Genomic DNA, 15102 nt, shown 5'->3' with positions numbered 1-15102 from the left:
ATTAACTTAACCACAGAGATTTGAAGACATACGGAAACTGCTTTGAATTCTCTCAATCCGTAGTACTATTAGCATTTCCTCTCTGTGGCAGAAATACTGTATATACTAAATTTATTGCAGCATTTAATGTAATTGTTCAAAGTTGATGGTGGACGTAACAGCTTGGCACGTTTTTTCATTTTTATATCTAATTTTCTTATGCTTATATTAAGTAAACAAACCTTTATCCATTGTTTTTCTTTTAATCACACTGACCCATCTATCATTTGTCATCATCTTGGATACTCACAAACACTGACATGTTTGTAAAATGAAAGCTAGTATACCTATAATAATAACCTATATATAATATAATAATAACCTATAGGTTATTTAAGCAGTAATAGTCAGCTGCTCATTATCGAAAAATAAGCCCTGGCAGGGTCATCAATCCCGCATCACCCTGGGGGTTATTTAGAAATAAAACCAGCTGACTCTACATTATCTTGCTTCTTACATACTTACCAGTTCAGACAAATTGGGACAGAATTTTGCTTATACATTTTAAAGAGACAGTTTTAATTCAATCAATAAAATTTTACTACCCGCACATGAAATAATCTTTTTTCATTCAGATACATAACGCTTAGTAAAGTTTTATTGCAGCAATTGTGTTTCCCTACATTTTAAAGCACAATATAGCTCTGCCAACTCACACATGTTGAAAATTAACATTTTTTTAAAGTGAATCTGGGCAGAAATGCAAAGTGCAGACCAGAACTATTTCATGAAATTACCTTGAAGACTAGCTAAACTGGGTTTATAATAAGTACATAAGTATTACATTACCTTTACATGTATTCATTTGGCACATAGGCCTACTTTTATATGAACTACCCACGCATGGAAGCAGTTAGCAGTGTAGACATCGGAGACATTGGAAAATATAAATGTTTATACTACTTAGATTCTACACCCAAGTTCTTAAACTTGTCAGTCAGCATCATTTGTCATTATTTCAATGTAAAATAAGCAGCTGAATAGTTGAATTGAGCTTCAAGGGGCAGTAACATGTGTGTTCATTTTCCATCATCATATTTCATATATAAGTCAAACTGGAATAATCAGCCACATTTGTGTGTGTGATTTTACTTGCAGTTTCTGACAAAAATGTGCTACTGGCCACCAGTACTACATTAACGTCTATTTTTTGTGAAATAAATTAACGTTTACTTTCCTTTTGCTTGGACTGAAACCACACTGTAAATTGGTCGAGATCCTATGGGTAGCATCGTGCTTTTAAATTGACATTACGTGAACTCGACGGGAAGTGACGTCATTGTAAGTAGTTTGGCGATGCGCGGGAGTTTATTGTTGATCTCCAGAAGAAGGCCATTGTTTCGTTTTTATATCTTATATACACTAATAACGTTACAGTAATTTGGACAGAATGGCTCAACTAAGCGAAGTGGATTTGCCGCCGAAACTGTCATGTCTTAAAGTACGTAACACAGATGTTGAATTCATTTAGAAACATGATATTTATTAGCCGCTTATTCATAACTGCCAGTTTACGTTCATATATCATGTTTAAATTATGTTGCATATTATTGGGACTATTAATACATATTTAATGTTACTACAGTAGTTTTTGGTTATAAGTTACAGATGTCAGCTATGTTTTATGGCGCTCACTTTACCAAAGATGTTCCACCATTATTAAAACCACCAGTCCCGGACATTTGTTTCACCTCTGCCTGTTATTTGTATTTGTCTTAGAATATGGACACTTTGCTTCGGTGTCCAATCTGTTTTGAGTTTCTCAACATCAGTATGATGACTTCGTGTTCACACAACTGTAAGTATGCCTCCGTCACACGCACTTCATAACCCATTCACTGATGTGTGTCCTGCTAAAGACAAAACTTCTTATTTTTTTACAACAGTTTGTTCTCTCTGCATACGAAAATTTCTTTCTTATAAGCTGCTGTGTCCTGTTTGTAACGTGGTGAGTCATTCAAATATTCCTGTCAACTAATGATTATCAGCGTTTTAAAATGGTTTACTTTAGTCTTATTTGTGTCAACTTTTTTCCAGCCAACGACAGCGCAAGCCCTAAGGAACAACAGATTATTAGACGACCTAGTTCAGAGCTTCCAAGCTGCAAGGTAATGGTTTTAAATGTTTTCATATCATGTTGAATTTAAAGGAATAAGGGTTGTTAGTAGGGCTGTGTATTGGCACGTGCCTCCCGATACGATACATATCACGATAGATGGGTCACGATACAATATATTGCTATGTAGTTCGATACGAGATACACATTTGCGATACATTGCAATATTTTAAATAGAAAATGTAAAAAGTAGAGCTAGAAATACAACATGCTGTGCACCACCTGGGGTTTTCTGTAAGGATAAGTGTAAAAACATCCCTTACCTCTGCAGAGTGGCCATGAAGTGCGATGCATGGACCTTTTAGATCAGAGGTTTGGGTTCTCAAACTGTGGATTGCGCCCCTCAAGTGGGTAGCGGGTCACGAAAGTCACTTGGCTGTTGTGGTGCATTACAGTTAAAACAATGAACATTGGCAGTATAAAACCCCTGGTTCATCCGTGCTGTAAATGCGTTGGTGTCACATTTGTGAAAGCACAATAAATGTCATTGTTACTTTTTGGAATAAACATTTTGTCTAATGCACTGCAGTAGCCAAGTGACCTGGTGGGTCATGACTTGTGATCTTACAAACAGGAGTGGAGTGGAGACGTAACGTTGGAGAGTACGTTAGCAGGCGAACAGACGGCAGGATCGAGAGTAAGTTTATAAAGCCTAAGCGGGGGGCAGCTTTTAAGTCCATTATGACAAATATGACATGCACAAATTGGAGATTGTAACATAAAGATCGATAACTTTGTTTTGTTTCGGCAAATCATCTAATCAGACCTCCGCTTCAACTTCTGCGCATCACACAAGCGCTCATGCACGCGCGCTAACTGCGATTGAGATATCAAGGATCGATTTCTAAAGTGTCTAAATCGTTTTCAAACTTTTTCACAGCTTATTGCACCTATCTCACAGAGTTAAGTCATAAACATGGTCGTTTTTGTCTGAAGTGAGCGTAAAAAGTTGAGAAAGAAAACGGATGTCAATACATTAGTGACGGCAGCCTAATATTCCTGCTATTCTATGTGGTTGATATGACTCAAACAAATGAAAAGAGAAGCACTCACTGCTGACTCCGTAACCTTTGTAGCTTTAATAGGAATTTATATTGTTTTCGTTTCACAGTTTGTGGTGCAAAATTTGCCAGTAGGAGTTTAAAAATGGAAAATAAATCTGCCTCCACTAATCATTATAAAAAAAAAAAGCTCAAAAAAGTGATCACTTTTGCTTTTTTGAAGGCTCATTTATGCTAACCTGCTTTGACCAACTGTGATCTCATTACTATGTGTCGTGGATGTGACTTGTGCCATATCATCACCATTAATACCTATGAAACTAATGATAAAATTACTACTAGAGCACAAAATAGTTTAGTAGAGTACAAAATTCATCATTTATCTGGTCAATTTATTTTGCTCTCAAAATGCCACCGTCGATAACCCAAAAAATATGAGTCTTATTTGTTTTCTTTTTAAAAAAGTAGGATTTTTATTATGATGAATTTGGTATGTTAAGATATGTTTTTATATACCATAATTGCATAAAACTATGCTTTTGTGGGTTATAATTATGCCCCCACTTCTTTCGAGTCATTCTGTGATCCATACACATTCCATCAAAGTTTAAGAAACGTCTGTCTGAGAAGCTCAAAAACGGCATGTTACTAGTTAGTTTCAAGGGAAATAATGTTTAAATAATGTTCTTTTTTGTTTGACAAATAACCCTGCGTATGTGTCTACTCTCGTAACCCTGCAAAAAGAAAGTTCAGGCTCAGGATTTTTTTTGCTTTAACCCCTGTCTGTTCATAAGTGGTCAGCGGTAATACAGGTGTATTGTGGCCATCAACGTATTATTAATAATGGCCTTAGGCATTGCAGAAAATCATCTTTATTGGAATTCCTGCCTCACTTGCCCTAATGTACCACCAGTCTACCAAATTTGGCATTTCCTAAGAGAAATACATGGGCACTTATAGTTACAATATTGGGATTTATATCTGTGGCAGAGGCTGAGAGAGGCTTTTCCATGTGTCCACTGCTATCTTTAGATGAAAGCAAACTGGATTTACCCATGACAGGGATTGAAGCAGTGAGAAACGGAGCCCTCCCATGTCCTCGGCTGACAGCTCAATGAACAGTAAACTTCAAAATCAGTTTGATCAGTGAAAAGATGATTCTGGAATAGAGGCATTGGGATGAATCTTGAAGGTGGTAAATAGAAGAAAATAGGATAGAATTGGCAGAGCAACCTAAAGACATGAAGTGTGCGAATGAAAGTTAAGCGTTGATGTTTGAGACTACAGCACGAGCACACAATACGTCATTGCATTATCTCTGCATAACTGTTGATTCACTATAAGTTTGTGTTGTGTGATTTACGCACATACGCACCGATTGCCAACAAAACACAGACATACAGTATGACTCAGTTTCACTTACCTCGTGCGGTTCATGACCGGCATCTTTTAGCGCTGGGACCATTCCGTCTATCAGTTTCAAACGATCTCCAAATCCAACGTTATATCCATCGTTTATATAAGATTCCTCAGCAAAATGCAGTGAACAAACAAACACAACTGAACTTCGCAAACACAATGCTCTCTCTCTTGCTCCAGCTGGTTGATGTGTGCGCATGCTCCTTCTCCTGCTCTCCCTGGTTGAAGCGTGGGCATGCTCTTTCATCTCGCGAGTTGATGCGTGGGCGTGCTTTTGCGGGACAATTGTCCAATAAGGGAATAAGAAAAGTTGTTATATAAGGGAATTTCATGTTCTAAAAAATCTTTCCGAAACCTATGCGAACGCTGGGGGGGAGTGTATCGAGCACATAAATACTACGTCATATGTTATCAGCGGCTGTGATTGCCTCCGGCACTCGTCCTGCGGCCTCGTGCCTCTGGCCTAATCACAGACATGCTGATATAAGTACTATATACACTCTTACTCGAGCGATATTGCATTATTAGTTTTGTGTGTGTTTCTTTGTCTACTGTATCGTTTGTAGAGTATCTTATGACTTTTTCCATGTAAACATAATACTTTATTCTATATATGTGTTTGTAAAAAAAGAAAAATTGATTGTTTTGCTTGTAGTCAATGTGTCTCATGTGCAGCTGCTTTGTAACAATGAAATTGTAAAAGCGCTATATATATAAAATAAATAAATAAAGTTGAGTTAATGTATGCTCCATACATTAACTCAACTTTATTTATTTATTTTATATATATACAGTATATATATATATATATATATATATAACAATGGTCTGACTGTGGATCTTGGAGCCTAATAAAACTACTGATTTTATCAGACAATGTGTCTTTGTTATAAAACTGAACTGACAACAGAAACAGAAAATATTTAAATGACAACGGCTTTATTTGGCAATAAGCTGTATGTAATGTTCAGAGAGTAAAATCTAAAAGTTGCAACTTTTGCTGCCTTAACGCACTCTCGGAAATTCGACAATTCCCCCTTCAACCCGGAAATAATTAATGGAATGGTGCTCTTTTAATGTTAAAAGATACTTGTAATTTTTTAATGCTACTAAATCATTAGTAACATTAATGCTACTAAATACTTTTAATGTTAGTAAATTCAGATGTTACTTTCGGGTTTGTGGTGGGAAATATCCCACTTCCGAGGTGTCTTGAATGCAGAATTAAATCTAGGTGATGACATCATGAATATGTTAATTACTGTGTGACATCATCAAGCACCACAGTTTCACAAAATCCTAGCGGAAACACTGCTACTGTTCTCAGGTCTCAATATTGACCCCTCTAAGCTCCAGTGAGCCTCAGGAGAGATGCGAGTTTCAGATATTGCTAAACTTTATATTAGTTATGAGAGTCTGCTTTTTATGTCCATTGTTTACTTCATTAAAATGTTGGTCACATGATTTTCACAACCTGATGTGTGGTTTGGTAGAGTATTTTTTATATGCAGCTGGTCCCAGCAGTGTGACATTTCACACTGCAGAACATAAATCTTTCTTGATTTATTTTTCTTTTATTGGATTTTATTCTTGAATTGAATACTTGGTTCTAAATCTATACACCCCAGTGATTGCTTTTCTTAAAAAACCTTCTGCCTGCTCACTCAGCTGGGATGTGGTGATAGTTATGTAGTGTATTTGATTCACCGCAGTAATATGTTTTCTTGGTGTGTATCGTTTGCCTTACGTGCTTCACATCAGCGCTTTGTTGATTGAAAGTATATGCCTTTTCTCTGGGAGGTGAGGGGGACCAGGAGGATTTTTACAGAGCCGTCTAGGTATGTGCCTGTGGTTTTAAAAGCGTGACCAAAAATGGGACTGTTTTTCTCCGAAATGCATTATTTTATTATGTATTCTAACTTCTATCTCTTTTCTACTCTTTCTATATAAAAAAAACCTTAGCTCTGTATACTGTGGTAGGCTTTGTGAGACCAGTTTTATTGCACTTATGCTTTTTTTGTTGTCCTTATGTTGTTCCAATTGCTTCCATTGTTAACCCCATTTGTAAGTCGCTTTGAATAAAAGCGTCTGCTAAATGACTAACTGTAAATGTATTTAATTGTTCATAGCAATGTTCCACTTTCTCACTTAACTTTTAAGATAAAAAGGTTTTCTTTGATTTTTCCCAGTTTTTTGGTGGAATTGTTTTGTTTAATACGAATGTGGGATTTTTAGCGGCCACTCGTGGTGAGTTTGAGAATTGCAACCAATCTCTCAGTCCTCTGCTCCCCCTCCCTTTCGAAGCACTACGGTGGCCGCCACAGTACAAAAAGATGTCATCAGCTGAGACAGCAGATAGTAGCCACGATGTTTCTTTTTTACAATTTGCATTGTTGCATAGCATCTTTACCAGAAAACATTTTGGTACAAAAACAGTAAAAAATATATATAAAAACAGGCAAAAAAAAATTCAATAATATTATAAGGCGTTGATTTTACATTGCCAAGTGTCCCATGCTATTATGAACAATAGCGTTGATTATTTGATCTAATTTTTAGATGATTTTACAGGGCTGTACGTTAACTTTTTTTGCACATAGCAACGGTGCTACAGAGGTTTAAAGTTTTGTAGCACAGGCCAAACATTTGTACAGGTAACACAAGTATAAAACGTCTGTTATCATCTTTAAAAAACACATGCAGGTCATCACATAAATAGACTGGTTAACGACAAAGGACATTAATGTTATATACAAATGATCAATTAGGGCCATATAATTTTTAGTTTACCCATTTTTTATTGTTCTGTGTTGTCCATTTTTACTATACAATAGTAATATGTTTGTCCACATAAAAATACTGTAGTATACTATAGTATTTACTAGGCCTGTAGTAAATTGCAGTAAAATTCCTAGATAATATAGTGTTTTTGAACCTTACTATAGTAAATATTCAGTTTAAATCGTGATCAAGATCGATCGCGACTTAAGATCGTCAGATTGCCCACCCCTAATTTGAACCCTACTATAGTAAATGTTAAAGTATACCATTGTGTTAAAAAGTTAATTATTTTATCATCTTGTTCAGATTAAGCTGACTTTTATTTTGGCGGGTTGTCGTGCAGAAGCTTGAGTTTCAGTGTGGTTGACAGTAGCTTCACTCAAAGAGTGAAATGCTCATAAAAAAACTTAGAACAATTCTGTGGATGAAGTTGATGTCCTCATGTCCTCATATAGTAAGATACAGACAAATCCACGCTTGTAACATGTTAAAGTGTGCAGCTCATTCTATGAAGATAAATAAGTAGCAAAACTTGAGAGCATGTAAACTGAAGTTGAATGTTGAGATTTGGACTCGTGAACAAATCTTTCTGAATTTGAAGTTGCAGAAAAATAGTCACAAATGTGTAAACTGGCATTTACAAAATGCATTGGCAAATTAGGGATGTCAATTTAGACAAATTCCCATAATCGATTTTCATTTACATTAACGATCAATTAATCGATTACTCGTTAACATTAATACTGAAATATGCCTCTGCAGTGGCAAATTGGCATGACAGCGCGAAAAAGCCACGCAAACCGCCATCTTCCTCACCTGAATATAAAGGTTTCTAAATTAAAAAAATGCCTAGTAGCATTGTTAAAATGATTTTGTGTAAAATGATCTGTGTGATTGATAATATAATAAAATGATGTATTTGATAATTAACATATGGACCAAAATACGTGTCGCCACCTCAGATGTGCACTCTGGCAATTGCATATAAGCAGACTCATATCATTGCGTGAGTCTGCGTGAGAGAATAGGTTGATTTGTTATTATAAGCGTGTTATTTTCTTTCTAAATGTGCATAGAACACAGCGCATGGACACTATCGACAGTATTACAGAGAATCTGTAGAATAGTAAAATTCTGCTTTCGTGATTCCTTCCATGTTTTCCCACATCGCGCAGATCATAGGGCTCTAGATCAATGTACTCGATGCAGCCGGAAAACAAGTTTTAATTGCAAAAACGAAAATAAATAGTGGTGCGCTATTAGTTAACCTCACACACGAACAAGTACAATGACAAACACACGTCACACAAACAAGCGGCTCTATCTAATGCACCTGCCAAACTGTATCGCACGTGTGCTGCACTATTACATTTATTCGTAATACCGGTATTTTTTGTAGCATGTTTGACATGTATGTCGCACTGTACAGCCCTGATTTTATGTTTATGAAGTTAAGAGCTCATGTACTGTACACTAAAACCAATGAACAGGCTTACATGAATAATCAGAACTCAGATAAAATATTTTATTGATAATCTGTGTTGACATTTTAATAATGGGGATATATTGTGTGTTTTTGTACGGAGATGTCTTTTCTTTCGAGATAAAGGGTGTAGATGCAATCTTATTTCTTTATTTTTAGCTTTGTCCTATTTATAACATCACATACATCTGTGGATGTTGTTTAATGTAGATATAAATTAGCCACCTGGTCACTGCTGCTTTAAACCAGATGGGATCACTTGCCTTCCTGATCTTTTTTCAAAAGTATGTTCTTGTTGTGTGTGCACATGCGTAAACTTACTTTAGCATTTAGACAGAAACAAATAAAATAAGGTTTCACTATGGAAAGTAGAGACGGCACACCTCATTGACTCCACTTTATGGCTCTGTAATGGCTTCACAACTGCTTGCTGTGATTGTTGACTTTCCACATTTCCAAGATTGCAAAACTGACAAGTGCCCTTGCTCGCTCTCTCTTTTTCTGTCCTTCTGTATTTTTCTCTATTTTCTCTCTCACTTGGTCTCAGTAGGAAAGCTGAGATATTTGAACGCCTACATTTTACATGAAGTGGTTGCTGTCAAAAACACTTTTATTGGTAAATTGTCACCTTAAGATTGTGACTCAGACAAGCTTTTTTTCTTGTCCTTGGCCCGGTTTATACTCTGGCTACAAGAGCGTTTAAAGGCGTTTTTGATATAGAAGAGTGCTTAAAATAACTTGATTTTCAAAATTGACTGTTTGATGGGTTCTTGAACTTCTAAATCTGAACTTCTAAATCAACAAAGTCTGTTTTCAATTGACCACCATGATCCATCACTACAGGCAAGATATTTAATGTCCTTCAAACTATTTTTATATCTTCATCTCTCCAGGCAACAGCTGTGTCAGACCAATTTCGAAACACCCCCCATATCCCCTGATGAAGGCAAAGCGGCACGCCAAAGAGGTCTCAAAAAGGAAGCCGGCACCCTCAGTCAATTCTTCCAGAAAAAGACCCCCACGACTCCTCTGTCAAAGGTCCAAACGAGTCTTGAATGTCACTTCTCACTCAAAGAAGAACCGTTGGAGGTGTGTGTTCAGCAACCAGTCAGATGTAAGCAGAAAAATGTGGAGGAAACAATTACAAAGATGAACGAGGAAAAGATGGATGTACCTGATTTGCCTTCCACATCACAATACATTAAGACCGTGGTTAAAGGTGACATCTCATAATTACTCATGTTTTTAAAATGTTTCAAAATAATGGATATCAGACAAATAATTAGAAATGTATATGTTCAATGTTTATTATTATAAATCATTCTCTATTGTTTGCATAGCTCTAGGGCAATTTGTTTGCGAAAAGAGATGCATTAATTTTTTATTGGAATGCGAAATGCAAGTTCTCAATTAAGGTTAATTTGACCGTTTTCAGACCTGCTTTAACATGGTTTTCAGTTTTGTCTCAGTAGGCATGTTATTGCCAAATGTTGGCTCAGCATAATGTTGTATAGTAAATAAATATATTTACATAATTTACATTATTGTTCTGATGGTGTTGCTCTTGTTATAGCAGACACTTTTATCCAAAGTGACTATAAATTGAGATAAACTCAAGCGATTAAGAAGCCATGTTGTTTTTTTTATTTTTTGGCTATTTCATTAAATTATGAAAACTCTTTACTTGTCAGTAGACCTAAATAATTTTGAATATTTTGTGTTTCTGTGTGTGTTTCAGTGGAATGTCCTGTCTGTGGAGTGGGTGTGTCCCGGCAACACATTAACAAACATCTAGACATGTGCTTGAATCGAGATGATAAGAAGGAAGGATTAAGAAGGTATGGAGAATGACTCCCTAGGAGTGCTTTTTTCTATTGCATGCATCTGTGCTGGATGCTTGCTAAATGGACATCTTATTAATTTGTTTGTTGATGAATAATTGGGGCTTCTCAAAAGGACTTGAGGAGTACTTGTAGTTGAAAGATGCAGTTTTAAATCCTTATTAAATAAAGATTACAGCTTAAGTGAGGGGCTGACATTTTTGAGTCTGAGTCTGAATAATGGGGGGGGTGAACTATTGCATTAAAACCAACCTGCCAATGTTTTTGTTTTGTGTGACAGCATAGTCAAATTTGTTTTTGCAATAGAGGGCTTACAATAAAATCTTGTTCATTCATTTATTAAAGTTCCCCACAGCTGGATACCTGATGGGTTGTGAAAGTGAAAAAAGTACATTTCTTGAAAAACGTGGAGTCTTGTGTCCACAGTCATCTTAAAGGCTAATTCACATACTGTCTGTGACAAGCATATCCCTCAACAAAATGATGTCGCAGTCCTGTTTGACACATTGAACTACTGCCTGAAGGTGAACTACTGCTGTATCCAGTATAATTGGAAACGAAAAAAAAATTAATGCTGTTTAATTCATTTGTCATGTTGAGTTGTATATTAAAAACAAAAGCAGTGTAGAAAATGTGTGTTTGCGATAAAAGCAGTTCCATTCTAATAGTTTTTTTTATTCGGCTGTGTTTAAAGTCAGAATAATATACACAATTTGTCATGTGTTTGAACATCTACTTAATTTCTCCTATCATTGCTTTCCACATTGTAGTAATATATAAAAATAAAGATTTTTTTACAATAGTAATTGTTATCAAAACTGATTTTTTGGTCCTGATGTTTCACCAGCAGTGCCTGAAAGCACATCACTAAATAAAGCCCAGCAGCAGATAACATAACCCCTGCCATCAAGTATCAACTTCAGGTGTCTTTTTTTCAGCAGCATGAGCTGGAAAGCTTTTTGGCATCACATTTAAATGGATTGAGCCAAATACATGCAAATCCCTGAGGGGAACCTGCTTCCACATATAAGTTTAACGGGGAAATTAGTGTTCCGGAATGGCCAATTCGCATCCAATTGAATCTAATTGAAAATCTGTGATATGACCTGAAAATGTGCAGTCCACAAAACACTCCATGTCATTTGATAGTGTTCCAACTGGGAACTGGGAATGACCAATTAATTGTTTTTATACACGTTCATTGACTAGATTAATCGGTCATATATTAAATTAATGGAAAGGCTGGATTGCGTTTTGATTACTCAAATTTTACAACGATTTGAACCGTGATTTGCTATCCGGCCAAGTTTTTGCATGTCGACTTAATTCTGCAATGCAGATATTGGGCCATTTGGTTTTTACATATTTCATTGTACTGTATATGATGGGTACAAACTCTTGTTTGTCCTTTTCCTTTTAACATGACATTTTTTCCTGTAAGTGACCATGTGCACTTTGTATATATGTTGTGTTTCAGTGGCGGAAGACGAAAAGCGATGCCCAAGCTTTTGTACACTCTGATCAGTGTTCCTAAGCTGAAGAAGATGCTGAAGGAGTGCCACCTGTCTACACAGGGAAACAGGGACCAGCTCGTTCGACGGCACCATGACTTCTCCCAAATCTATAATGCCCAATGTGACTCGCTCAACCCCAAATCAGGTATGAATTTAGAGATCAGTGAATGTGTGAGTAAATAAGCAAATCGGAGGATGATGTATTTGCAAACGCTCAAGCGTGGTAGTAAAATCACCTCTAATGTTAGGTTTTCTTATGATGAGTTAATAGATGAAAAACAGATTGTATTGTTGGTGAAAGGGTGTCAGGTACAGTTTATGTCCTTAGAATTAGTCGCCCTACGGACGACCCTGCCAGAAAGATGACAGGGCTGGATGTAAAAATACAGTATCACCTTCTCCATCACCCCAACCCACTAGTTTTCTTTGAGTTACTGTTTCCTTTCTCACTGACCCTTTCAGAACTTAATGCAGGTGTTTTCAATGAGCCGTCAAAGCTTTCACAGAACACCCTCTGTTTTTCTTCTGTTTTTGTGCTTCTGATGTTACCATGGTTTCTGTTTTTAAGCTGGACAGCTCAAGTGTATATGTTTTTATTTTTCCCACACTATGTGTGCTTTTTGTCCTATACAGTACAGTAGAGTTATAAAGACCACTTGTGAAAATTATTCAATTCTTAAAAATAATTGAACACATCTTTCTTTGCAAGTTTGTATCGTCAGCGCAACAAACAGCACAGGAAATAGAAAAATCAACACGTTAACTTGTCAATGATTCATGTTCATATTTTTTTGCTTTTTTTACGTAGACCTTTAAACCTTGCTTGTAGTAGTTTATGGTTAAAATTTTAGCTTTTTCTCCTGCTAACAGCTGAAGATATTGCTAAAGAAATTGAAAGCAACGAGCGATTACGGAATCAACTGGACAGCAAGAGGAAACCTGTACGTACAGTACTATCAATTTTATTATTTATAATCTGTATTATGTATGGTCATTACACTGTAATATTTGTTTTATAAAGCCTTTATGTATGTTATCTGTTAATTATTACATGGCTCGTTGGAATGCTTGATTCTGATTGGCCAGTCGAGACATTTGCAGGTTTGGTATTCCCAGATAACAACCTCTCAAAACTAATAACACACTGTAACCCGGATGCATCAAATCATTTTGACAGGTTTTTTGACAAATTAAATATAAATGTCTTTTAATAACATATATGACATTATATTTACAAATGATTAAATGAAATTGCCTGTTCGTGACATTTGAACGTAGTTTCTTACCTTAAAAATGAAAGTAAACAGCTTTTTCTCACGGAAGGTCTGGTAAAAATGAGCTACTAAAATATTTAAAATTCACATTTCATGTGCAGTTTTTTTCCTCATGTGGCAAGTAGCTGTGTAATAAGCGGGATAATGTACAAGCAGCAGGCTGTTATCGCGAAATAAGCCCCTACAGTGTGAAACAAGACCCTCCGCTCTGCCTGATCACACTGTCGTCGGGTCCTAATCACACTGTCGGGCTAATTTCTGCGATAACAACTGGCTGCCTGTACATTATCCCTTATATAATAAACTATGAAACATTTAGGCATGTAATGATTCACTGTGAGCCGGTGAGCTGAGTGAATCATTAAATCCCTAGAAACAATTTTTTTCCCGTTTTTGTGCATTTAGTTTAAATCAATTGTGTTAAAGTGTTCATGTGCCTTTTTCATTTAACTTTTTTTTCACCACGTTTTGTGTTTGACAGGCAATAGTCACAACGAAAAATCAAACAGCCGAAGAAATTGAGGAGTTACACTCTGTATACCGTAAGTTATCGCTTCTAAATATTGACATTGAAAATGGAATAAGCCTCTGTTGCCTCTGTCAGATTAGAGGACGCACTTCACGTTCCTTCACTGACAGTCAACAGGGTCAAAGTCACTTTTCTGCTTACCCTCAAAATAAAAATGTCCGCTTGATACATGTACCGAATTAAATTCACTTCACATTGAACCTCAAAGTCGACCGAACATACGTAGTATTCTGTGAATGTTTCTGCAAATTAAGTGTTGGAGGAAGCTACAGATATGCCATATGGTTATATTCTAACAGGTAACTCTTAAATAATTCATTTGCAAATAAATAGTCACTGGACTTCTTTTAATTGTAGTCCATTTTCATTTGACTTCCTCAAATTTAAATTCACATTACAGTCCTAGTTTGGCACCTTGATTCAAATTTAGTAACCGAATTAGTGTGTATGGTGTTCATTTTGGAAAAATGTAATTGTGAAATGTGTCCTGACTATGCTCTTGCACATTCCATTTCTCCCATCAATCAGATTGTCTTGCTTGGTGTGCGTTTAGGCCTTTGACTCTTCAAAACTTTTTAGAGCATAGATTATGCAGAGGCTTGAATGAATCTGCTCCTTTCAGTTCCGGTCTCTTGACGATTTTGGTATGTGTTATCTCACTTCAGCAACGCTCGGTACATCTCAAGTAAGCTGTTTTCTAGCAAACGTCCAGCCCCAAGTTCAGTAAAGAGCTTATGAGATAAGTGTGTGTGTGTATGTGATAGAGAGTGTAAGCATGGAAGATCCCTCAAAGGGTTTTGGGGGGAGGATGGTGATCAATAAAGCAAGAGCAACAGGTTCCCGAGATCGATCTTACCTCATTAAATGTTCCAGTCCAGCTTGGTGACCCTCTTCAGAATGCTTACACCACAACATCAGTCCAAGGTCTTTGTGCCTTACAGATATGCCATCCGCTGTTTGTTATAATATACTGCAAAGATGATTTGCTTTTATGCCATCTTCAAGGACTGGGGTCTTCAACCCTTTTTAGTTCCAAAAACCCCTCAGTGCATAGTTCAAGATCAAACTTAACTGCCAGATCACCTGCGGTTCTGAGGGACCCTGG

At 36.5% G+C, this 15102-nt stretch overlaps 1 protein-coding gene across 1 annotated transcript in view; it reads left to right on the top strand.

Annotated features, from left to right (window-relative positions):
* The first annotated feature begins 1319 nt into the window (after positions 1-1319).
* Positions 1320-15102, top strand: part of rad18 (RAD18 E3 ubiquitin protein ligase) — a 41005-nt gene continuing 27222 nt past the window's right edge. The window contains exons 1-9 of the mRNA XM_057338486.1: positions 1320-1480; positions 1759-1837; positions 1926-1987; positions 2077-2147; positions 9733-10058; positions 10578-10677; positions 12158-12339; positions 13065-13135; positions 13950-14010. Of these exons, the coding sequence (XP_057194469.1) occupies positions 1430-1480; positions 1759-1837; positions 1926-1987; positions 2077-2147; positions 9733-10058; positions 10578-10677; positions 12158-12339; positions 13065-13135; positions 13950-14010 (1003 nt within the window). The 5' untranslated portion in view covers positions 1320-1429. The remainder of the gene's footprint in view (positions 1481-1758; positions 1838-1925; positions 1988-2076; positions 2148-9732; positions 10059-10577; positions 10678-12157; positions 12340-13064; positions 13136-13949; positions 14011-15102) is intronic.

Source organism: Triplophysa rosa, linkage group LG7, assembly GCF_024868665.1.
Source record: "Triplophysa rosa linkage group LG7, Trosa_1v2, whole genome shotgun sequence".
Lineage (NCBI taxonomy): Eukaryota > Metazoa > Chordata > Actinopteri > Cypriniformes > Nemacheilidae > Triplophysa > Triplophysa rosa.
This window is presented reverse-complemented; position numbering and strand designations above follow the sequence as displayed.